This window comes from Phyllobates terribilis, unplaced genomic scaffold (genome assembly GCF_046119375.1).
Source record: "Phyllobates terribilis strain yellow unplaced genomic scaffold, ASM4611937v1 Scaffold_9__5_contigs__length_417890890, whole genome shotgun sequence".
Classification (NCBI taxonomy): Eukaryota; Metazoa; Chordata; class Amphibia; order Anura; family Dendrobatidae; genus Phyllobates; species Phyllobates terribilis.
In genome coordinates this window covers 278,172,625-278,199,770 of record NW_027362769.1, presented here as the reverse complement: position 1 = coordinate 278,199,770, position 27,146 = coordinate 278,172,625, and the positions used below count along the sequence as shown (strand labels likewise).

The window sequence follows — 27,146 nt, the reverse complement described above, 5'->3', positions numbered from 1 at the left end:
GTGGCCAGAGTTATGGCACGAGAGAAGCCCCTGGGTCCAGATGGCCTCCCTCTGGAAGTCTAAGTTATTTAGACCAACTGGCCTATCATCTTCTTAAAGTATATAATTCCTCACTGGAACAAAACTTTCTACGATGCCAATATTGTGGTAATACTAAAACCAGATAAACCTCCCTAAGATTGTGCATCATATAGACCCATATCCTTATTAAATTTAGATGATAAAATATTGCCCAAAATTTTAGCGAATAGACTAAATAAAGTAACTCACAAAATTATTCAGTCAGTGTGGATTTATTCCGGGTCGGTCTGCAACCGATAATTGAAGGATAGCGCAAGTAATTGCACAGTTCAGTTGGAAAGGACAATAAGATTGGGCAATGACATCTCTGTATGCTTGATTCAGTTGAGCGGGCCTACCTTGAGAAGGCTCTTCGACAGTTTAGCTTTGGACCAGGCTTCTGAAGATGGATTGCAGTGTTGTATCGATCTCTGAAAGCCTTGGTCGTAATTAATGGTTTTATGTACGCGTTGTTTCCCTTGGGGAGAGGAACCACCCTGCCCTCTCCCCAAGTTGCCGTGACACCATGATAAACTCCCATTTAGCATCCTTCATATGATGTTCAAACAGACCAACTGAAACTAGCACCTTTTCAGAGGCTCAGGGATGAGGCAGATGCAGCACTCCCAGTCTTCTTCTTATACTACTTAGCTGGCCAATTTAGCTTTTTACGACAGAAATTATTTGCATAATTATTAACACCACCTTACGCACTGTTTGAGTCTTCAGAGTCTATTGGATGTACCAGACCAATACCCACGCTCCTTCTTGCCTATTTACAGACTTGCAGTTAAAGTGTAGAGAGCCCCCAAAAAGATTTTTAAATTCAAAGACACAGTAGCTGAGTCCCCCTTATGAATAAGTGCTATTCCCAAATTGTTACTTTTCATCAGAGAGCAAGGAGAACGCTGTCAACCAACATCCAGTGCTACTATACACGGACCTCCCAGATGTAACCAGCATTGAGGACCTGGATGGCAAGGGAATGATGATCTTCACCCGCACGCCCCGACCAACCTCACGTCTGAAGATCAGAGCTTTATGATTATATCAACGGACAAAGGAGGATGGACATGCCGCGACGGCCTCAATTGGTAACAAGGGCACTAATTGAGTGAAGACCAATGTCCCTCAGGCTCAAACCATGACCCTGGGAAAGCACCTCTATTGTTGATAATAACATAATTTTTAGGGGGGAAATGTAAAGGACATATCGATATTCATGCTATAGTTACTTTTATAGTTACTTCATTTTTGATTGCTTGCTTCTAAAATCATGGTATTATTAGTGATGAGCGAACATACTCGCCACTGCTCGGTACTCGCCCGAGCATCTCAGTACTCGAGATGCTCAGAGCTCGCCGAGTGCTTGCGCGATGCTCGGGCGGGAGCTCGGGTACCCGTCCTGCATGTCTGCCACTATTTAGAGCACCAATCATGCAAGGATTGTCTGCCACTCACTGTAATGCCACAGCCATGGTGGTTGTGGCATTACAGTGATTGCCCAAATCGATGGGAACAGTGCTCACAGTGAAACATGAAAAGCCGGCAATTCAGCCAATTCAGCAACTGCATACATCGGTACCCGACAATTTAGAACAGAAAGAATAGAGCATCACACATAGATTAGATAGATAGAAACATGTCAGTCACATATATAATAAGTACAGTGACAGTGTTGGTTACTGTACTTGTCATTTAGTGTTAAAGGATTTTTTTTTTTAAATAATAGTGTTTTCATGCACCTGTCTCTTTAAAAAAGCCGGCCGGCAATTCATCATCGGTACCCGACAATTTAGAACAGAAAGAATAGAGCATCACACATAGATTAGATAGATAGAAACATATCAGTCACATATATAATTAGTACAGTGATAGTGTTGGTTACTGTACTCATCATTTAGTGTTAAAATAAAGGATTTATTTAAAAAAAAATTGGCGTGGGGTACCCCGTAATTTTAGTCTCTAGCGGAGGTTAAGCAGATGGCTGGGGCAGATGTTTGAAGCCTGGGAAGTGGGTAATACCCACGGAGCTTCCCAGGCTACTAATATCAGCCCCCAGCTGAATACCTAGCCTTTACTAGCTATTAAAATGGAGGACCCCCCAAAAAAATGAAGTGGGGTCCCCCCTATTTTAATAGCTAGCAAAGGCTAGTCAGACAGTTGGGGGCTGATATTAAAAGCCCAGGAATTGTGCCATGAATATTGGCCCCCTCCCAGGCTTGAAACACCAGCCGTCAGCCACCCCAGAAATGGCGCATCCATAGGATGCGCCAATTCTGGCACTTAGCCTAGCTCTTACCACTGCCCTGTAGCTGTGGCAGTGGGGTAATAGGGTTGGGGTTGATGTCAGCTTATAATGCCAGCTGACATCAAGCCCAGGTTAGTAATGGAGAGGCGTCTATAAGACACCCCCATTACTAACCCCATAGTCAAAGTTAAAAAAAACACTAACACCCAGAATAAAGTCCTTTAATTGAAATACATTCCTTTAATGTTCTAAATTAAACCCTACTTACCGTATCGCCCATTCCAGCTGAAGCCAATGTCTTCTGCAATAAAAGTAAAATAATAAACCAACCTCATCCTTACCTTTCCATGGTTCCCAGGACAGCTTCAGCTCTGCTACATTGACATGACAGGCTGGATCGTAGCAGAACGCTGCCATGCCACAGACACTGAGAAGCTCCTCAGTGAAGCTCCTCAGTGTCTCACTGTGACAGCATCCAGATGAGCCAAGTTAATGTCCAATGAACTCAGCTCACCTCATGCACGTCACTGACAGCGTAGGAGAATTCTCCTGCGCTTAGCGCTTGGGCAGGAGAATTCTCCCACGCTGGGATGGCATTGAGATGACAGGCTGGATCGCAGCTGAGCGCTGCCATCCAGCTTGTCATCCTTCAGACACACTGCAGAGCGAAAGCATGCCTGCGCTCTGCAGTGTCTATGAAGGATGGCATGCTGGATGGCAGCGTTCAGCTGCGATCCAGCCTGTCATCTCAATACCATCCCAGCGTGGGAGAATTCTCCTGCGCTCAGCGCTTGAGCAGGAGAATTCTCCCACGCTGGGATGGCGTTCTGATGACAGGCTGGATCGGCTTGTCATCCTTCAGAGACACTGCTGAGCGCAAGCATGCCTGCGCTCTGCAGTGTCTATGAAGGATGGCATGCTGGATGGCAGCGCTCAGCTGCGATCCAGCCTGTCATCTCAATGCCATCCCAGCGTGGGAGAATTCTCCTGCTCAAGCGCTGAGCGCAGGAGAATTCTCCCACGCTGTCAGTGACGTGCATGAGGTGAGCTGAGTTCATTGGACATGAACTCGGCTCATCTGGATGCCGTCACAGCGAGACACTGATGAGCTTCACTGAGGAGCTTCTCAGTTTCTGCGGCATAGCAAGCTGGATGGCAGCGTTCTGCTACGATCCAGCCTGTCATGTCACTGTAGCAGAGCTGAAGCTGTCCTGGGAACCATGGAAAGGTAAGGATGAGGTTGGTTTATTATTTTACTTTTATTGCAGAAGACATTGGCTTCAGCTGGAATGGGCGATACGGTAAGTAGGGTTTAATTTAGAACATTAAAGGAATGTGTCTTTATTTCAATTAAAGGACTTTATTCTGGGTGTTTGTGTTTTTTTTTTAACTTAGACTATGGGGTTAGTAATGGGGGTGTCTTAAAGATGCCTCTCCATTACTAACCTGGGCTTGATGTCAGCTGGCATTATAAGCTGACATCAACCCCAACCCTATTACCCCACTGCCACCACTACAGGGCAGTGGGAAGAGCGAGGCTAAGTTCCAGAATTGGCGCATCCTATGGATGTGCCATTTCTGGGGCGGCTGACGGCTGGTGTTTCTAGCCTGGGAGGGGGCCAATATTCATGGCACCCTTCCTGGGATATTAATATCAGTCCCCAGATGTCTGCCTAGCCTTTGCTAGCTATTAAAACAGGGTGGACCCCACGTCATTTTTTTTTTTTGGGGTCCCCCATTTTAATAGCTAGTAAAGGCTAGGTATTCAGCTGGGGGCTGATATTAGTAGCCTGGGAAGCTCCGTGGGTATTACCCCCTTCCCAGGCTTCAAACATCTGCCCCAGCCGTCTGCTTAACCTCCGCTAGAGGCTAAAATTACGGGGAACCCCACGCCAATTTTTTTTTAATAAATCCTTTATTTTAACACTAAATGACAAGTACAGTAACCAACACTATCACTGTACTTATTATATATGTGACTGACATGTTTCTATCTATCTAATCTATGTGTGATGCTCTATTCTTACTGTTCTAAATTGTCGGGTACCGATGATGAATTGCCGGCCGGTTTCGCTCTGCTCTGCCTTGTCCACCGCACCTGAGGTTTTGTTCTGTTCTGCTTGTTCACCACGCCAGCGGTTTCTCTCTGCTCTGCAAAGCCCACCGCTCCGGCGGTTCCTCACTGTTCTGCCTTGTCCACCGCTCCGGCGGTTCCTCTTTGCTCTGCCTTGTCCACCGCTCTGGCGGTTCCTCTCTGCTCTGCCTTTTCCACCGCTCCGGCGGTTCCTCTCTGCTCTGCCTTGTCCACCGCTCCGGCGGTTTCGCTCTGCTCTGCCTTGTCCACTGCACCTGCGGTTTCGCTCCGCTCTGCTTGCTCGCCGCTCCGGCGGTTTCGCTCTGCTCTGCCTTGTCCACCGCACCTGTGGTTCTGCTCTGCTCTGCCTTGTCCTCCGCTCCGGCGGCTTCGCTTTACTCTGCTTGTCTACCGCATCTGCGGCTCTGTTCCTGTCTCCCAGTCTGTACTGGACCCTATCCAGCCTGCGCTCCAACCTGCTAGTACCTGCCTGTCTGCACTCCAGCCATGCTTGCCAGTATCTCCCTGTCTGCACTCCAGCCGTGCTTGCCAGTACCCACCTGTCTGCATGCCAGCCGTGCTTGCCAGTACCCACATGTCTGCATACCAGCCGTGCTTGCCAGTACCCACCTGTCTGCATACCAGCCGTGCTTACCAGTACCCACCTGTCTGCATACCAGCCGTGCCTGCCAATACCCACCTGTCTGTATGCCAGTCTTACCTGCCTGTTCCTGCATTCCCCGGTGTGGGTCAACCGCTGTGACCGGGGTCTGACCTGGAGTAGCACCTGGTCCCTCTGCTCGGTTCCTTCTTGGTTCACGGAGTTGACTGAGCCGCCGTGCGACCTTGGTCGGATCGGGTTGATACTTAGTTACGCCCCTCCAGGCACTCCTCGGCTCATGGTACAGTGGGATCACTAATCACGCTAATGCCAGTCAGTCCAGGCGCGAGCGTAACACTATCACAAACTAAGCTGCTTTTTTTTTTTTTTTTTGCACAAAGAACTTTTTGCATCGCCATATTTGAGAGCTATAATTTTTTAATATTTCTGCCAAGAGTCGTGTGAGAGCTTGTTTTTTCCGGGACGGGGGTTGACATTTTTATTGGTACCATTTTTGGGAATATAACATGTTTTGATCATTTTCAATCTCCGATTTTTGGGAGGCAGAATGAACAAAAACCAGCAATTCAGGAATTGTTTTGCGTTTTTTTTTTAATGCCGTTCCGCGTGTGGTAAAATTGATAAGACAGTGATACCACATTCATATCATTTTTTATGTTTTGCAGCTTTTGCACAATATATTTTCTATTTTATAGAAAAACATTTTTTTGCATCGCTATACTCTGAGAGCTATAGCTTTTTTATTTTTCCACTGATGGAGCTATATGGCGGGTTGTTTTTTGTGGGACAAGATGATTATTTTGTGCTTTCTTTAAAAATATTTTTAAAATTTTTTTTTTCAACTTTCTTACTTAGTCCCTCTATGGGACTTTGACTTTTATCAGTCTGATCACTGGTACCATGCACCAGCATTGCAATGCCTTATACCTGTTAGTGCTGCACTGACAAAAGCCTCTTAGACCATGCTTTGAGCATGGTCTAACAGGTTTTCCGTAGCTGTGTAACCCATATGTTATGATGGCATGTAACCCAGATGTTGTGACAGCATGGCAAATCAAAGATGTTTGAGCTGATTTTTTGGCGCGAACAAGCCGGAACACCGAACACGAATTTGAAATGCCGAACAAAATCGCTCAACACTAATGATGACGTAAGGTTGCCATGGCAATGATCAAGTCCTCCTGATGACGTCACGGGGGCGCCATTCGAACAGGAAAGGGAGCCCCCTCCCTCTCCGAGCCATATAAATGTGATCGATATCCGGGGACGATGTAGGCACTGCTCCTGGCTGTGAGAGCCAGGCCTTAGCTATCATGTAAGCTGAGCTCCCAGAGCCAATGCGCGGGCACAGCTCCTGTGCCCGTATGATCACCAGGAAGTACCCATACGTCCTAGGTCAGGAACCCCTTCCCAACCAAAACATATGGATACATCTAGGTCGTGAAGGGGTTTATGAGCAATGAGAAATGCTGTTTGTTCTTTTGTTCTATGATGTAACCTTGTTATGTTGTATAATCTGCAATGAAACATTTAAAAAAGTAATTGAACCATATAAAAGGATCTTATATGAAAGAAAAGTATTTCACACAAAATTGATCTACAACAAATTTTATGAAAAAGGAACAGAAATGCAAAGAAAAAAACAAAATATATATGCTTAAGAAACAACAAGAAACAAAGACAACTATTTTTCATCTCAAGATTGTCTGAAAAGATTGGTAATTGTTTTTATAAATGATGGGAAATAATATTTTGAAATATATGGAATGCAATTATGCGTCATCGGGATAACATTTCATACATTACATAAATGCAAATACATACAGTACAAATACATTAGTGTGAAATGTTTCATCTGTGCATGTGATCCCAGTTAAAATCTAAAAAATAATATTTATATATGTATAAACCAACTAGCTGTTAGAGCCATGTTTGGTCCAGATAATGGTACCATGATCTGAAATACTATGTCTAAAATATAGTTTACTTTCTCTGGCCATATGGGAGTATTTAGCATGAGCCTTTATATATACTCGTGTGTATATATATATATATATATATATATATATATATACATACACGCACATATGAATCCAGGTTATACATTTTTTAAGTGCTTTATGTTTGCCTACCGTCAATACGTACTTATGCTTGAAGAAAGGAATATCACAATATTATTTAGATAAGTGCTCCCACAGCTTTTACAAACCATCTTCCTATTTACAAGTACTTTTATTTATTATATATTTGCTGCTGATGAATTCTAGAAAATATAAAAGATTTTGAACTACTAATGAATACTGTATTGCGCTTTAAATATTTAAGCCAAAAATGTCCATGAACAAAATTAAACTTTGAACTAGTTACCTCACCTTTTGGCTGGGTGAAACCAATATGTAAAATTAACGTTTAGTTTTTCTTTTAAATTTTCTGACTTTTTCCCTTCTGTACAATTTTTATAGTGTTATTTTATATCGTGGAAGGTTAAAAGAAGGCCTGCACTACTCGAGTTATAGTGTATTAATGATTGTCACAAAGTCTTTGATACACTGCAAAATTTCAATGTATTCAGCAGATGACAGGTACTCCATCAGTATTAAAGATCATTCCTGTGGTGGGCTCATAGGTTCCTGCAAGATAGTAGAGGTCCTCACTGTCCTGGTACTTTTTTGTTCTTAGCATCTGCTCATACTGATCGAGAGCTACAACAAGACACTTGTGAGAAACAGTCTGCACATCATTTTCATCCACATGCGAGGACTGGTACAAAGCACGCTGCAAAAGACAAGCAAAATATGTTTATATTCTGAAATTTAAATGTGTTGTGCATTATTTGTTAATACAAAAATCTGGTGGATTGTTAGGAGGTATAGTAACGTAGTTTTACATAGTTTTTTAAGGTTGAAGGAAGACTAAGTACATCTAGTTCAACCCATAGCTTAACATGTTGATCCAGATGGGAAGGCAAAAAAAAACCCATGTGGCAAACACTAAGCTCCACATTGGAGAAAAAAATCCTTCCTGACTCCATACGGCAATCAGACTAGTTCCCTGGATCAACGCCCTATCAAGCAATCTAGTATATATAACCTGTAATATTATACTTTTCAAGAAAGGCATCCATGCCCTTCTTAAATTTTAATAGTGAATCACTCATTACATCATGCGGCAGAGAGTTCCATAGTCTCACTGCTCTTACAGTAAAGAATCCGCGTCTGTGATTATAATTAAACCTTCTTTCCTCCAGACGTAGACGATGCCCCCTTGTCCCCGTCTCTGGCCTCAGAGTAAAAAGATCAGCAGAAAGGTCTTTGTACTGTCCCCTCATATACTTGTACATAGTAATAAGATCACCCCTAAGCCTTCTTTATTCCACAGTAAATAACCCCAAGTGTAATAACCTGTCTTGGTATTGCAGACCCCCCAGTCCTCTAATAATCTTGGTCGCTCTTTTCTGCACCCGCTCTAGTTCAGCTATGTCTTTCTTATACACCGGAGACCAGAACTGTACACAGTATTCTAAGTGTGGTCGCACTAGTGACTTGTATAGAGGTAAAATTATGTTCTCCTCATGAGCATCTATGCCTCTTTTAATGCATCCCATTATTTTATTTGCCTTTGCAGCAGCTGCCTGACACTGGCCACCAAACGTGAGCTTGTCGTCCACCAATACACCCAGGTCTTTTTCAGTTACAGTTTTGCCCAGCGTTTTACAATTAAGCATATAATTATACATTTTATTTCCTCTGCCCAAGTGCATTACCTTACATTTATCCCCATTAAAGCTCATTGGCCATTTATCAGCCCAAGCTTCTAGTTTACATAGATCCTCCTGTAATATAAAATTGTCCTCCTCTGTATTGATTACCCTAGAGAGTTTAGTGTCATCTGCAAATATTGAAATACTACTATGTATGCCCCCTACAAGGTCATTAATAAATATGTTAAAAAGAAGGGGGCCCAATACTGACCCCTGTGGTCCCCCACTGTTAACTGTGACCCAGTCTGAGTGCGTTCCATTAATAACCACCCTTTTTTCCTATCATTGAGCCAGTTCTTAACCGACATACATATATTTTCCCCTATCCCCATTGTTCTCATTTTATGTATCAACCTTTTGTGTGGAACCGTATCAAAAGCTTTTGAAAAGTCCATATACACAACATCCACTGCATTTCCTTGGTCCAGTCCAGAACTTGCCTCCTCATAAAAGCTGATCAGATTAGTTTGACAGGAACGGTCCCTCGTAAACCCATGTTGATATTGGGTCATGAGGTTATTCTTCTTCAGATACTCTATTATAGCATCTCTTAGGAAACCCTCCAGGATTTTACCCACAGTAGAGGTTAAGCTTACTGGCCTATAGTTTCCAAGTTCGGTTTTTGTCCCCTTTTTGAATATTGGCACCACATTTGCTATACGCCAGTCCTGTGGTACAGACCCTGTTATTTTGGAATTTTTAAAGATTAAAAATAATGGTCTATCTATGACTTTGCTTAATTCCTGCAGTACTCGCCGATGTATCCCATCTGGACCCGGGGATTTGTCAACTTTAGTGATTTTTAGATGCCGCCATACTTCCTGCTGGGTTAAGCAAGTGACATTTAATGGAGAATTTTTGTTATCACTGATCATGTTTTCTGTCATGCGATTTTCTTGTGTAAATAATGTTGAAAAAAAATCATTTAGCATATTGGCTTTTTCCTCATCCTCATCCACCATTTCACCCAGACTATTTTTAAGGGGGCCAACACTATCACTTTTTAGTTTTTTACTGTTTATGTAGTTAAAGAATATTTTGGGATTATTTTTACTTTCTCTGGCAATGATTCGCTCTGTCTCAATCTTTGCTGCCTTGATTTGGTTTTTAAAGAATTTATTTAATTTTCTGTATTTATTTAATGCCTCATCACTACCTACTTGCTTTAGTTCTCTAAATGCTTTCTTTTTGTAACTTATTGCGCCCCTTACAGCTCTATTTAGCCATAGTGGTTTCCTCCTATTTGTAGCATGTTTATTACCATAGGGTATATATTGTGCACAGGTCCTATTCAGGATGCTAATAAATGTCTCCCATTTGCTTTGTGTAGTTTTATGTCTCAGGATATCGTCCCAGTTTATTGCACTAAGATCATCTCTCAACCGTTGAAAATTTGCCTTCCTGAAGTTTAGTGTCCTTGTAACCCCTTTACTACACATCTTATTAAAGGATACATGAAAACTTATTATTTTGTGATCACTATTAACCAAGCGACCCCCAACTCGTATATTTGATATGCGGTCTGGCCTGTTGGTTAATATTAGGTCTAGCAGTGCCCCCCTTCTTGTTGGGCCCTGAACCAGTTGTGAAAGGTCATTGTCTCTCATAGTTGTCAAAAACCTATTTCCTTTGCTTGAACTACAGGTTTCTGTTCCCCAATGTGTTTCAGGGTAGTTGAAGTCACCCATAATAATGACTTCGCCTTGAGTCACTGCTTCATTTATTTGCTTTATGAGGACATTCTCCGCTGCTTCCATTATTTTTGGAGACTTAAAACAAACTCCTATCAGTAATTTATTATTTTTTCCCCCTTCCCTTATCTCCACCCACAGGGACTCTACATTTTCATTAGATTCACATATATTCTCACGCAAGATGGGTTGTAAGGATGATTTTACATATAAACACCCCCCCACACCTCGCTTGTTTGTACGGTCATTTATGAACAGACTATAGCCCTGTAAATTAACTGCCCAGTCATGGCTCTCGTCCAGCCATGTCCGTATAATTTTAGATTGATAAACTTCCTAAACAGAGGGGTAAATTCATATGATAAAAATCAAGCTACAAGTTTTTGTAAAAGTTGTTTTTTATACTCAATAGAACTTTTTGCAACATCATATCAAAACATTTAAATTTTTTAAATTTAGAGATTAGATTAAAAACTACAAGTTGCTATGCCTAAATAAACATTTAAAGGGGATCTGTCACCCCCTGTGACCTTTTTAAGCTATTATCACGGGCATACAGGTAATAGAATGGTTAAACTAGTCTTACTTACATGACTCATAGCTGCGGTCTAGATGTTGAGAGAAATGCACTTTTAATGATTCCTTGCAGGCTCCGGGGCATGGGGTGCCTGGAAGGAATCCCTGCCTACTCTCTTCATTACAATACCACCCCCCTCCCTTGAAAGTCACACTGTCCTGTGAAATGCGCCGTAATCCAGTGGCTGCGCACTGCACTCACGCTGTTCTATGTACCCTATCCACCCTTTTATGGGCAGTGTCTTCATCCAGCTTCTGCGAGTCACAGAACATAGAGAGTGCAATGTGCATAAAGTAGGAAAAAGGTAAATAAAATAAAGAGGAAAGACGCTGATGTTTCTAGCCCCATTCACAAAAACGTGTCCAACGTATAAAAATATTTAAACAGTTGTTATGGAAAGGGGAACACAAGTTTAAAATTAATTTCAGTTGTCCTATGTGGCCTTAAACTGAACTGAAAAACAGACAAGTATTTTCTTTATATTTTTACCCAGGTGTCAGCAAGATTATATATATATACACACACATATATACATACATACATACTGAACAAAAATATAAACACAACACTTTTGTTTTTGCTACCATTTTTCAGAAGCTGAACTCAAAGATCTAAGACTTTTTCTATGTACACAAAAGGCCTTTTTTTCCTCAAATATTGTTCACAAATGTGTCTAAATCTGTGCTAGTGAGCACTTCTCCATTGCCAATATAATTCATCCACCTCACAGGTGTAGCATATCCAAATGCTGATTAGACAGCATGATTATTACACAGGTGCGCCTTAGGCTGACTACAATAAAAGGCCACTCTAAAATGTACAGTTTTACAGTATTGGGCAGGGGTCTGGGGGGGGTCAAAAAAACAGTCAGTATCTGATGTGATCACCGTTTGCCTCACACATCTCCTTCTCATAGAGTTGATCAGGTTGTTGATTGTGGCCTGTGGAATGTTGGTCCACTCCTCTTAAATGGCTGTGCTAAGTTTCGAGAATATTGACAGGAACTTGAACACGCAGTCACTGTAAACGCCGATCCACAGCAAATCAAACTTGCTCAATGGGTGACATGTCCGATGAGTATGCTGGCAATGCAAGAATTGCGATGTTTTCAGCTTTCAGTTCTACAGCCTTGCATCATGGGGCCGTGCATTATCATGCTACAACATGAGGTGATGGTCGTGGATGAATGGCACAACAATGGGCCTCAGGATCTCATAAAGGTATCTCTGTGCATTCAAAATGGCATCAATAAAATACACCTGTGTTCACTGTCCATAACATACACCTGCCCATACCATAACCCCACCAACACCATGGGCCACTCGACTGACAACGTTGACATCAGCAAACCGCTCACCCCCACAACGTCATACATTCAGCCTGACATCTGTCCTGTACAGTGAAAACCGAGATTCATCCATGAAGAGAACACCTCTCCAACGTTCCAGACACCATCGAATGTGAGCATTTGCCCACTCAAGTTGGTTACGATGACAAACTGCAGTCAGGTGGAGACCCGGAGACGCCGATGAGGACGAAGAGCATGCACATGAGCTTCCCTGAGACAATTTTTAACAATTTATGCAGAAATTCTATGGTTATGCAAACTGATTGTAAAAGCAGTTGTTTGGGTGGCTGGTCTCAGTCTTTCCTACACCTTGCATGACAGTCCAAGTGCAACACAAAGGGAAGGGGGAAAAGGGGGCCCAGACTCTAGGGAAAGGGGGTAGTGGAGACCTCTTAGGCTGACCTTATATCACCCTGACTCCCATAAGGTCCCTATTGTTATGCACACGCCCGGGCTAAGCGGCGTGTGCGTGGGATTGGTAGTGATTCCACTGGACCGCGCCGGAGAGTGAATGCCTGGAGGGGCGTGACTAAGTATTCACCCGATCCGACCAGGGTCGCACGACGGCATACGACGCCAGTGCACCAAGGAGGAACCGAGCAGAGGGACCAGGTGCTACTCCAGGACAGACCCCGGACACGGCTGTTGACCCACACAGGGGAATACAGGAACAGGCTGGTAGGCTGGCACACAGACTGGTGGGTATAGGCAGGCACGACTGGTATGCAGGCAGGCGGGTATGCAGGCAGGGGGGTAAAGGCAAGCACAGCTAGAGTGCAGACAGGGAGGCACTAGCAGGTAGGAACACAGGCGGGATAGGACCCAGTACACACCGGGACTCAGGAACAATACAGGCAGAGGGTTACAGGCAAGCACAGCTAGAGTGCAGACAAGGCTGAGCAGGGCAGGACAGGACTGCCGGAGCAGCGGGCAGAAGCAGGGCAGGACAGGACTGCCGGAGCAGCGGGCAGAAGCAGGGCAGGACAGGACTGCCAGAGCAGCGGGCAGAAGCAGGGCAGGACAGGACTCTGTTCACACGGAACAGACAGGAAGGGAAAGACAGAGCCAGACACCCACAGGGTACTTGCAGTGAAGTAGCGAGTGGACCACAAACTCACAAACGGGAGTACAGAGACAACAGGCAGGAGTTAGGTACGAGTTCAGACTCTGCAGAAAAAGGAAGGGAACGGACATAGAGGCAAAACAGGTAAAGGATAGGAGAGAGTTCAGACTGGAACTGAGTGTACGGAGGAGACCGACACTGCAGCGGGATACAGGAGCAGGTCTGGGAATACTGCCCCCAGAGAGGCGGGACGAACAGGCAAGGAGCGTGTTCAGACAGGACAGACAAAATACAGGAGCGGGTCTAGGTAATCGGCCCCTAGAAGGCGGGAGGAACAGGCTAGGAGCGTGTTCAGACAGGACAGACAAGATACAGGAACAGGTCTAGGTAATCGGCCCCTAGAAGGCGGGAGGAACAGGCTAGGAGCGTGTTCAGACAGGACAGACAAGAGAACACAGAAAGGACTCAGTCCAGACACGGGAACTAATACCGCAAAGCAGGAGACATACAGGACTCAGTTCAGACACGGGAGCTGATACCGCAAAGCAGGAGAAATACAGGACTCAGTACAGACACGGAAACTGATACAAAAAGCAGGAGACATACAGGACTCAGTTCAGACACGGGAACTGATACAAAAAGCAGGAGACATACAGGACTCAGTTCAGACACGGGAACTAATACCGAAAAGCAGGAGACATACAGGACTCAGTTCAGACACGGGAACTAATACCGAAAAGCAGGAGACATACAGGACTTAGTTCAGACACGGGAACTAATACCGAAAAGCAGGAGACATACAGGACTCAGTTCAGACACGGGAACTAATACCGAAAAGCAGGAGACATACAGGACTCAGTTCAGACACGGGAACTAATACCGAAAAGCAGGAGACATACAGGACTTAGTTCAGACACGGGAACTAATACCGCAAAGCAGGAGACATACAGGACTAAGTTCAGACAGGCCTGGAAATACAGCCTCCAGGAAAGGCAGACAAGGAAACAAAGACGGGACCTGGCACCTTCAGAGTGCAAGCACACACTGAAGGAAAACACTATGCTCAGGCAGGGATAGAAGGGAGCTGCTGAGCTATATACCAAGTGTCAGACAGCAATAGGCTGAGGACGCACAAGGGGTGTGACCCACAGCAGGTACAAAAAGCAGGAAGTGATCGGGCGCCGCCCTTAAGCAGCAGAGACAGACACAAACAGACAGCATGGAGGGAAGCCAGAGAGACACTCTGGACAGGAGATCAAGTGCGCTCTCTTGCACAGTGGGAGATGGACCACCATGCAAGGACGCCGCCAGGTATGTTACACCTATATTGGTTCTGCACTGTACAGGAACCTCACCCTGTTTTCCCCTGACGTGTGGCCCTGGCTAGGGAAGAGAGGGGAGGAGCGCTAGTCGATCCCCACTGACAACTAAAGACAACAAGAAGGAACAAACTAGGGAAGGTAGCTTAACTTTAGTCGACTTCAGAGAGCGAACAGACGTCCTCTTAGCACCAGAGAGGAAGAAGTAATGCACTTGCTCCAAGCCTTCAAAAGGGGTCATGTGAGTATCGCCGGCACCTCCCTCTAGCAAACAGCGATATTTATACATTCAGGCCAGGGTGTTATTTAGCAAATGAAACGTAGCCGGTGGGTCCTAGAGAGACAGCTTCTAAGAAGGTGTCTGTAATGCCAAACGAAGAGATCTCCTGCAACCAACTGCAGAGCGACTGTCTGTCACTTATGACACACCCGTGACACAGACAATCTTGGAGGTGAAAATACTGGATATTGAGGTCCTGGGCTGTTGTGGGAAAACTTACAAAACCGTCAGTGTACCAAATACTCATTTTCCCCAATGTGTGTGTGTGTATATATATATATATATATATATATATATATATATATATATACATACATACATATATATAAATATATACATACAGTACAGACCAAAAGTTTGGACACACCTTCTCATTTAAAGATTTTTCTGTATTTTCATGACTATGAAAATTGTACATTCACACTGAAGGCATCAAAACTATGAATTAACACATGTGGAATTATATACTTAACAAAAAGTGTGAAACACCTGAAAATATGTCTTATATTCTAGGTTCTTCAAAGTAGCCACCTTTTGCTTTGATGACTGCTTTGCACACTCTTGGCATTCTCTTGATGAGCTTCAAGAGGTAGTCACCAGAAATGGTTTTCACTTCACAGGTGTGCCCTGTCAGGTTTAATAAGTGGGATTTCTTGCCTTATAAATGGGGTTGGGACCATCAGTTGTGTTGTGCAGAAGTCTGGTGGATACACAGCTGATAGTCCTACTGAATAGACTGTTAGAATTTGTATTATGGCAAGAAAAAAGCAGCTACGTAAAGAAAAACAAGTGGCCATCATTACTTTAAGAAATGAAGGTCAGTCAGTGCGAAAAATTGGGCACACTTTGAAAGTGTCCCCAAGTGCAGTTGCAAAAACCATCAAGTGCTACAAAGAAACTGGCTCACATGAGGACCGCCCCAGGAAAAGAAGACCAAGAATCACCTCTGCTTCTTAGGATAAGTTTATCCGAGTCACCAGCCTCAGAAATTGCAGGTTAACAGCAGCTCAGATTAGAGACCAGGTCAATGTCACACAGAGTTCTAGCAGCAGACACATCTCTACAACAACTGTTAAGAGGAGACTTTGTGCAGCAGGCCTTCATGGTAAAATAGCTGCTAGGAAACCACTGCTAAGGACAGGCAACAAGCAGAAGAGACTTGTTTGGGCTAAAGAACACAAGGAATGGACATTAAACCAGTGGAAATCTGTGCTTTGGTCTGATGAGTCCAAATTTGAGATCTTTGGTTCCAACCACCGTGTCTTTGTGCGACGCAGAAAAGGTGAACAGATGGACTCTACATGCCTGGTTCCCACCGTGAAGCATGGAGGAGGAGGTGTGATGGTGTGGGGGTGCTTTGCTGGTGACACTGTTGGGGATTTATTCAAAATTGAAGGCATACTGATCCAGCATGGCTACCAAAGCATCTTGCAGCGGCATGCTATTCCATCCGGTTTGCGTTTAGTTGGACCATTATTTATTTTTCAACAGGACAATGACCCCAAACACACCTCCAGGCTGTGTAAGGGCTATTTGACCAAGGAGGAGAGTGATGGGGTGCTACGCCAGATGACCTGGCCTCCACAGTCACCAGACGTGAACCAAATCGAGATGGTTTGGGGTGAGCTGGACTGCAGAGTGAAGGCAAAAGGGCCAACAAGTGCTAAGCATCTCTGGGAACTCCTTCAAGATTGTTGGAAGGCGATTTCAGGTGCCCACCTCTTGAAGCTCATCAAGAGAATGCCAAGAGTGTGCAAAGCAGTCATCAAAGCAAAAGGTGGCTACTTTGAAGAACCTAGAATATAAGACATTTTCAGTTGTTTCACACTTTTTTGTTAAGTATATAATTCCATATGTATTAATTCATAGTTTTGATGCCTTCAGTGTGAATGTACAATTGTCATAGTCATGAAAATACAGAAAAATCTTTAAATGAGAAGGTGTGTCCAAACTTTTGGTCTGTACTGTATATAAAAAACATAATTTTATTCAAAATAGAAGATTAAAAGTACATTGAAATAGACAAGGGAATAAACCTCCAAAAATGGGGGGAATGGAAAACACAATGCGGTCTACTGCATACATATCATGTGAATAGGAGCGCCTACAGGATGATACACCTCAATATGGTATAATACTGAACCCAAACAGCTGCTAGGTATCTGAAACAGAGGACCACTGCACCCTAGTGTTGCGCAAGTGCGGCAAGGAGAGTATATCCTCTGTATATACCAGGGCCAGGAGGACTGAGAAACTCAGAATGGCATAACTAGCTAGATAAGCTGCAAAGTGAAACCCTCATGAAAGAAAGGGATGATGTATGTGATGCCAGTGAAGAGGGAACGGTAGTACCTGATGGCAAGGTGAATCCTAAAGCGCTGGAGACCTGATGTGTCCTCCCCACACCCGACGGACGCAGTTTCGCTATGTTGCTTCTTCCGGGGCGTGACACGAAACGGCGTCAGTCGGGTGTGGGGGGAACACATCAGGTCTCCAGCGCTTTAGGATTCACATTGCCATCAGGTACTACCGTTCCCTCTTCAATGGCATCACATACATCATCCCTTTCCTTCATGAGGGTTTCACTTTGCAGCTTATCGAGCTAGTTATGCCATTCTGAGTTTCTCAGTCCTCTTGGCCCTGGTATACTGTATACAGAGGATATACTCTCCTTGCCGTACTTGCGCAACACTAGGGTGCAGTGGTCCCCTGTTTCAGATGCCTAGCAGCTGTTTGGGTTCGGTATTATACCATATTGAGGTGTATCATCCTGTAGGCGCTTCTATTCACATGATATGTATGCAGTAGACCGCATTGTGTTTTCCATTCCCCCTATTTTTGGAGGTTTATTCCCTTGTCTATTTCAATCTACTTTTAATCTTCTATTTTGAATAAAATTATATTTTTTATATATATTGTCAGATTCTCTTCTTGTCTGGCGGTTACTGGCCGCTATAGACTTTTTTTGTGGTATTCTAGTTTAGAAGTTGTCTGACCTCATGTTTCTGGACTAAGTTTTGAATTGACTTCTACAGAGAGACTGAAATTTTGCAGTGATAGAAACCGCCTGGTGACTCGCGCATTCCTCTCCTTGGCGTTGGACAAAGGTCCAACTTTGACACTTCATTTAATTTCCGGAAATCGTTACAGAAGCGTAATGATTCGTCTGGTTTTGGGATCAGTAAGATGGGCCTAGCCCATTCACTCCATGATTCCTCGATGACTCCTAACTGGAGCATTTGTTTTACCTCAGCCGGCTTGCCTTCGGGTACCCGGTACGGTCTCATTCGTACCCTTACCCCAGGTTCGGTGACAATGTCATGTTGGAGAACCGCAGTCCTACCCGGTAGCGCAGAGAACACGTCGGTATTCTCTGCACCAGCGAGCGAGCCTCCCGTCACTGCTGTTTAGTGAGAGCATCACTTATCCTGACCTCTCCCCCGGATGCACCCCTGGCTGAGGGTACGCGTACTACCACCCGATCGCTCTTGTTAAAAGACCTGATCGTGGCTCTTTTGTTACATGTGCGCCTTCGTGCTGCCTGGGTTTCTAACAGATGTTCTTTCACGATGGCATGACCGTCGCGATCCGGTCCTGCATACTAGCCACGTGTTCAATTATACTCTTATGTGGAATCGGCTCTTGTTCCCACGTCTCTTTGGCTACGCACAACAGACGCCTAGGGTGTCTGCTGTACAATAACTCAAAGGCAGAGAACCCTGTGCAAGCCTGGGGTACCTCACGGACGGCGAACATCAAATAGGGTAGTAACATGTCCCAATCCCTTCCGTCCTTAGAAACCACCTTTTTTAACATGAACTTGAGGGTTTTATTGAACCGTTCTACCAGCCCGTCGGTTTGAGGGTTGTACGCCGAGGTGCGCAATTGTTTTATTTTAGCAGTTTGCACACTTCTCTCGTCACCTTGGACATAAAAGGGGTCCCTTGATCCGTCAGGATCTCCTTAGGTAGCCCAAGGCGACAGAACATGGCAAACAGCTCCGTGCAATCAGTTTCGCCGTGGTGTGGCGTAGCGGTATAGCCTCCGGGTACCGAGTGGCACAGTTGACGACCACAAGTATATGTTGGTGGCCTCGAGCGGATTTTACAATGGGCTCTACTAAGTCCATTGCAATTCGTTCAAAAGGTACCTCTATCACGTGCGGAGGTACCAATGGGCTACGAAATCTTGCGGTGGATGTGGTCAGCTGACACTTGGGGCAGGATTCGCAATACTTTTGAACCTCCAAGTAAATTCCCGGCCAAAAGAAACGCAGCAAGATATGCTCTTGCGTCTTTTTAACCCCTAAGTGTCCACCAAACAGGTGTGTGTGTGCCATCTCCAGAACCGCCCGATGGTACGACTGAGGTACGACTAACTGTACACGACCTCGTCCCTGATTTTGTCTACCCGATAGAGCAACTCACCGTTGACCACCATGTGTGGAATCACAGTATCTCCACCGGGCTGTTGAGCTATACCTTTTACCTCTAGCACCCTTTCCCGCGCCCGAGTCAGGGTGGGATCCTGCAGCTGAGCTGTCCCAAATGTGCCTCGGGACACTTCTAGCTCGGGGATCAATGGGGCCTCCTTGACCTCTCCTGACAGCACCTCTAGGGGAAACCTATCGGGGGCACACTCTGTCCCTAGGTTGGACACCCCTACGGCAGGTACCCCTGACTCGGGTTTTTCAGGTACAGCGCCCGTCCACCAGGACTTTATCCGAGACTCTGCCCCCTCACGGCTGTCACGCCAATCCCTGCCAACCCAGGAACTGGGAAAGGGGTCGCGTCCCTCTGCTGAGGACAGTCAGCACCGTACTCGTGCTGAAGGGGTACACCGGAGTGAGAGTGGCAGGAGACTGGTACCCTCCCAAATGGTCACAAATACTAATAGTACCTCCACCATTAGGTGCTGGCGGTGTCAGGGGCCGGGACATGTGGTTGCTAACTGCCCCCCTGACTACAGAGCCCATCGACTGCAGGTATAACCGCCGGGTCTCACTGTACACCCAGACCGTCTGCACTGCGAGTGCCTACCGCCCGGACAGTGAACCCCAACTGTGCCAGGTACTGGTTAATGGGTACCCAACGGAGGCCCTCTTAGACTCAGGGAGCCTTGTGACTTTGGTACATGAGTCGCTGGTGGCAGGAGACAACCCCAGAGGACGGACAGTCGGGGTTGTGTGTATCCATGGGGACCTCCGAGAATACCCAGTCGCGGAGGTAGTGTTGTCCACGCCATGTGGGGACACGAAACATGTGGTGGGGGTGGTAAAAACTCTTCCCCATGGGACTGTGTTGGGAAGAGACTTGCCCCTGTTCTGGACTCTGTGGAAAAACAAAAACCACTCTCCCCCCAGTAAAATTTATTACGGGCGCTATACCCGAAGAACCAGAGTCAGGGGTACCTGTCATAGGGGTGTCCAACCTAGGGACAGAGTGTGACTCCGATAGGTTTCCCCTAGAGGTGCTGGCAGGAGAGGTTGAGGAGACCCCATTGATCCCCGAGCGGGAAGTGTCCCGAGGCACGTTTAGGACAGCTCAGCTACAGGATCCCACCCTGACTCGGGCTCGGGAAAGGGTGTTAGAGGTAAATGGTGTAGCTCAACAGCCCGGTGCAGATACTGTGTTTCCACAAATGGTGGTCAACGGTGAGTTGCTCTATAGGGTAGACAAAATCAGGGACGAGGTCGTCTACAGTTAGTGGTATCTCAGTCGTACCGTCGGGCGGTTCTGGAGATGGCGCACACACACCTGCTGGGTGGACACTTAGAGGTTGAAAAGACGCAAGAGCTTATCTTGCAGCAGTTCTTTTGGCTGTGGATTTACTTGGAGGTCCAAACGTACTGCAAATCCTGCCCCAAATGTCAGTAGACCACACCCACCGCAAGTTTCCATAGCCCATTGGTACCTCTGCCAGTGATAGAAGTACCTTTTGAACGGATTGCAATGGACTTGGTAGGGCCCATTGTAAAATCCGCTCGTGGCCACCAACATATACTAGTGGTCGTCGACTATGCCACCCGCTACCCGGAGGCTATACCGCTACGCCACACCTCGGCAAAACTGATTGCACGGGAGCTGTTTGCCATGTTCTGTCGCCTTGGACTACCTAAGGAGATCCTTACGGATCAAGGGACCCCTTTTATGTCCAAGGTGACAAGGGAACTGTGCAAACTGCTAAAAATAAAACAATTGCGCACCTCGGTGTACCACCCTCAAACCGACGGGCTAGTAGAACGGTTCAATAAAACCCTCAAGTCCATGTTAAAAAGGTTTTTTCTAAGGACAGAAGGGATAGGGACATGTTGCTACCCTATTTGATGCTCGCCGTCCGTGAGGTACCCCAGGCTTGCACAGGGTTCTCTCCCTTTGAGTTACTGTACGGCAGACACCCTAGGGGTCTGTTGGACGTAGCCAAAGAGACGTGGGAACAAGAGCCGACTCCACATAGGAGTATAATTGAACACGTGGATAGTATGCAGGACTGGATCGCGGCGGTCATGCCCATCGTGAAAGAACATCTGTTAGATGCCCAGGCAGCACAGAGGCGTACATATAATAAAAGACCCAGGGTCAGGTTTTTTAACAAGGGCGATCGGGTGTTAGTACTGGTACCCACAGCCGAGAGTAAGCTCATGGCCAAGTGGCAAGGGGCGTATGAAGTTCGAGAAAAGGTGGGGGAGGTAAATTACCGGGTATATCAGCCCGGAAGGAGGAAACCTGAGCAGGTTTATCATGTAAACCTGCTAAAACCTTGGAAAAATCGAGAGTGTTTATTTACAGACGTCACTCCGGACATGCCACCAGAGAATTCTCTACCTTCAGCCAGGGATGCGTCCGGGGGAGAGGTCAGGATCAGTGATGCTCTCACTAAACAGCAGCGACAGGAGGCTTGCTCGCTGGTGCAGCAGAATACCGATGTGAGCTACTGGGTAGGACTATGGTTCTCCAACATGACATTGTCACCGAACCTGGGGTAAAGGTACGAATGAGACCATACTGGGTACCCGAAGCCCAGAGGCAAGCCATCACGGCTGAGGTAAAACAAATGCTCCAGTTAGGTGTCTTTCAGGAATCACGGAGTGAGTGGGCTAGCCCCATCGTACTGATCCTGTAACCAGACGGATCGTTACGCTTCTGTAACGATTTCTGGAAATGGAATGAAGTTTCGAAATTTGACCTTTATCCAATGCCCAGGGTGGATGAGCTGATTGAGAGACTGGGGCAGGCCCAGTACTTTACCATGCTCGATCTCACCAAGGGTTACTGGCAGGTACCTCTCACGGAATCGGCAAAGGAAAAGACCGCCTTCATAACTCCGGAGGGTCTATATCACTATGTGGTCTTACCTTTTGGGTTACATGGGGCCCCGGCTACATTCCAGAGGCTGATGGACATAGTGCTCAAGCCTCATCAGGAGTACGCGTCTGCGTATCTAGATGATATCATCTTTAGCACCGACTGGCATACGCACCTATCCCAGGTACAAGCGGTGATGGATTCTCTCAGAGCCATGGGGATAATGGCAAACCCCAAAAAATGTGCGATAGGGCTAGAGGAATCCCGATATTTGGGGTATGTGATTGGCAGAGGAGTTATCAAGCCCCAAATCAATAAATCTGAGGCCATTAAAAACTGGCCTAAACCGTCAGGCAAAAGAAGCCTTTCAGTCCATGAAATTGGGCCTCTGTGGACAGCCGGTCCTCATCAGCCCAAACTTCAAGGAAACCTTCATTGTACAGACAGATGCCTCGGAGGTAGGCCACGGGGTGGTATTGTCACAAAAAGTGAATGGTGAAGAGCACTTGGTCACCTACTTGAGTAGAAAGCTTATCCTAGTAGAGAAAAACTATAGCGTGGTAGAGAAGGAGTGTTTGGCTATTAAGTGGGCCTTGGAATCACTACGTTATTATTTACTCGGGCGTCAGTTCCACTTGGTGATGGACCACTCACCCTTGGTATGGATGAAGAACACCAAGGAGAGGAATGTGAGAGTCACCAGGTGGCTCCTGTCACTGCAAAATTTCAGTTTCTCTGTAGAACATCGCCCTGGGAAGTCGCAGGCAAACGCGGATGCCCTGTCCCGGGCACCCTGTATGGTGACAAATATTCAACCACACAAGTTTGAACAGAGGGGGGGATATGTGAGGCAGTGACCAGGATCGTATACGAGGGACGTTATATATCCCCCCAGAAGGTGTACAGAGACCTATTAAACCCGTTGGAGTGCATTGCAGTCACAGACACAGCTGTGGCTGCAATGCAGGAATGAAGGTGAGCATTGACCAGGTCAGGCTATCTGGCTAAGGCAGATTAAGTAAAACCTGGCAGGGCCTTCATTTCTTGGAGGAGGCTACAGGAAGGCAGTGGGGCGGCAGGAAAGCTCGGCGGATCTGTGAGTAGCTGAACCCACGCCTGGGAAGGCTCTGCACCCGTCAGGCTCTGAGCGGCCCGGCGCGGGCCTGCGTACCGGAGGATTTTTCTGTTTACCCGTGAGTCGGCTGAATAAAAGCTGTTTATGTTGGACTTACTTGGGTCACTGCCTCAGTTACTGCACGGACTATAAGACGCCCTTTTTTCCTCCAAAACTTTGGAGGAAAGTGGGGGGTGCGTCTTATAGTCCGATATACATAAATACTGTGGCTGTGGGTGGTGGAGGATGTGGGGGAAGCGTCAGCGGTGGAATACCGGGGCACAGGAGGCAGCAGATGCCTGCTGCAGCCTACACTGTGCCCGCTACTAAGGAAAATGTATATTCACTGCTCCCCACGCCCATGGGTGTGGGGAGCAGTGAATATTCATCTTCCCTAATAGCCGGCACACTGTGCCTGCAGCGCGGCTCCTGGTATGTATGGCACCCTTCATGCCGGTATGTATGCCCCCCTCATCCCTCTTCCTGGTATGTATGGCACCCTTCATCCCTGTACGTATGGCCCCCTTTATCCTGGTATGCTTGGCACCCCCTGATCCCCGTCGCGTTGCACAGAAAAAAAGAAACAATTATACTCACCTCCTCTCTCCTCCAGCGCTGTGTCCCGCTCTGTGCCGGAATAGTCACTGCTCCCCACACCGGGACTGTGTGCGTGGGGAGCAGTGACCATTCATTCTCCCTAATAGCGCGCACACTGTAGCCGCAGCGCGGCTCCTGCTGCACTCGGTGGTCAGTGTGCCCGCTATTAAAGTCCATGAATATTCACCACTCCCATATTCAGCAGAAGAACCCATCCCCCTTAACAGGGCATCATGACCACATTTTTTGTTTCAATTTTTTTTTCTATTTTCCTCCTCTAAAACCATGTTAGGAGGAATTTTAGTCCACTCCTCTTTGCAAATCATCTCTAAATCATTAAGATTTTGAGGCTGTCGCATGGCAACTCGGAGCTTCAAATACCTCCATAAGTTTTCTATGGGATTAAGGTCTGGAGACTGGCTAGGCCACTGCATGACCTTAATGTGCTTCTTTTTGAGCCACTACTTTGTTGCCCTGGCTGTATGTTTTGGGTCATTGTCTTGCTGGAAGACCAAGCCATGACCCATTTTTAATGTCCTGGTGGAGGGAAGGAGGTTGTCACTCAGGATTTTATGGTACATCGCTCCATCCATTCTCCCATTGATGCGGTGAAGTAGTCCTGTGCTCTTAGCAGAGAAACACCCCCAAAACATAATGCTTCCACCTCCATGCTTGACAGTGGGGACATCGTTCTTTGGGTCATAGGCAGCATTTCTCTTCCTTCAAACATGGCGAGTTGAGTTAATGCCAAAGAGCTCAATTTTTGTCCCATCTGACCACAGCACCTTCTCCCAATAACTCACAGAATCATCCAGGTGTTCATTGACAAACTTCAGACAGGCCTGCACATGTGCCTTCTTGAGCAGGGGGACCTAGCGGGCACTGCAGGATTTTAAACCTTTAAGGCGTAATGTGTTACCAATGGTTTTCTTGTTGATTGTGGTCCCAGCTGCCTTGAGATCATTAACAAGTTCCTCCCAGTGTAGTTTTAGGCTGATCTCTCACCTTCCTCATGATCAAGGATACCCCACGAGGTGAGATTTTGCATGGTGCCCCAGATCGATGTCGATTGACAGTCATTTTGTATTTCTTCCATTTTCTTACTATTGCACCAACAGTTGTCTTCTTCTCACCCAGCGTCTTACTTATGGTTTTGTAGCCCATTAAAGCTTTGTGCAGAAAAGGTAAAGATATGAGGTTTGCAAGTCCTATAGGCCCATATCCTTGCTGACGGCAGATGTCAAAATATTGGCAAAAATCTTGTCAAGCCGCTTGGCGAGTGTGATCCAGACGGTAATACACCCTGATCAGTCCGGTTTCATGCCGAATAAGTCTACAATCTGAGAAGATTGTATCTCAATTTGCAGCTGCCATCGGATAACGCGGGTCATAGGGTGGTGGTCTCATTAGACACGCGTAAAGATTCGACAGCATAGAATGGAACTATTTATGGAAAGTGATGGAGCATATGGGATTTGGACTGGTCTATACCTCGTGGGTGCGGCTGTTGTATACCTCTCCGACTGCTAAGATCAAAGTCAATGGGGAGGTCTCCAGAGAGTTTACCTTACATAGGGGAACAAGGCAGGGGTGTCCGCTGTCCCCGCTGCTATTTGCGCTGGTGATGTAACCACTGGCAGAGATAATCAGAAAAGCGACCTCTGTGCACGGATTTAGGTATGGTACAGTGGAAGAAAAGATAGCCTTATATGCGGACGACGTATTACTTTTTTTGGAGGATTCAGGGAAATCTTTGGAAGGTGCAATGAATCTTATCAAGAAATTTGGGACACTATCAGGTCTAGAGATCAACTGGGATAAGTCAAATATGATGGCGGTAGATGGGGAGGGGGAGGACCTGTTGGTGGCAGGAGAAGGGGCACAACTGGCAGTAGTAAAACAGTTCAAGTACCTGGGGATACAGGTGGCACTTTCACTATCAAAATATCTGAATATAAATCCGCTGCTGGAGAGTTTTAGAGACAAGAAGGGGGCCTGGTGTAGACTTCACCTGTCGGTAGCAGGGAGGATAAATTTGATCAAAATGGTCTTGATGCCGAAATTACTGTAGAGGCTGCACAATACTCCCGTGTGGCTACCAAAAAAGAGGTTTCGCAGAATAAATTCTAGATTTAGGGATCTGGTGTGGGGAAAAAGGCAACCGAGGATTCGGGCGGAAGTTTTGCAGAGGCCTGAGGATGGGGGAGGGCTGTTGCTACCGAATCCTTGGATCTATTACCTATCGGCTCAGAGCCAACAGCTGAGAGGGTGGAGTAAAATTGGTGGGGAAGGATTTGTGCAGAGAGTACTGACAAGGGTAACTGGAAGAAATCCACTAGTGCAGGGTCTAGAGGCAGGAAGCTTTAGAAGGCTAGAATCGATGTACCCAACACTAGAACTAGTGCACAAGGTATGGGAAGGAATTAAAAAAATTAGGGGGGTGGAATATCTAACAACTTTTTTCCCCATTTGGCAAAATGATAAACTGCCTAAATTTGATAAAATGGGCAAGTTTAAAAATTGGAGGAGAATGGGAATTCAATATGTTTACCAGCTGCTGGAGCAAAATGTCTTTAGAACATTTGAGAATATGCAGACGGTATATGCGATGCCCATCGTATGTAGCTTCCAACATAGACAGGTTAAACAAAGTAAATCGGTTAATATAACAGTTCAGAGAGATATACTAGTGGAATACATTTGTTGGGAGGGAGGAACCAAAGGGGTGGTCTCAGATGTCTATAGAGACCTAATGCATACATATCTAAATAAATACCCTATCAAGGCCAAATCGAAATGGGAGGAAGACATAGGGAGCATAGAGGAGGAGAAGTAGGATTCAATTTTGGAAGGTGTACCGCAGCTATCCCTACGTGAGCCGGGAAGACTTTCGCAGCACTTTGTGATACATAGAGTGTAAACTCTATAAAACCCCCCTGATATTGTATAAGGCAGGGTTAAGACCGACCTCAAGGTGTCCAAGGTGCCAGCTGGAACAAGCAGGACTCCTTCATATGTTGTGGCTTTGTCCTAGGTTGGCCTCCTACTGGTCGTCGGTCCTCCATACAATAGAGGGGGCTTATGGA

General features: G+C 46.0%; 1 protein-coding gene across 4 annotated transcripts in view; it reads right to left on the bottom strand.

Moving 5' to 3' along the window:
* Positions 1–6,599: 6,599 nt before the first annotated feature.
* TNRC18 (trinucleotide repeat containing 18) overlaps positions 6,600–27,146 on the bottom strand; it is a 739,821-nt gene continuing 719,274 nt past the window's right edge. For all 4 annotated transcript variants that reach the window (XM_073647819.1, XM_073647820.1, XM_073647817.1 and 1 more), the window contains one exon: positions 6,600–7,782. In XM_073647819.1, coding sequence (XP_073503920.1) covers positions 7,576–7,782 — 207 coding nt within the window. In that variant the 3' untranslated portion in view covers positions 6,600–7,575. The remainder of the gene's footprint in view (positions 7,783–27,146) is intronic.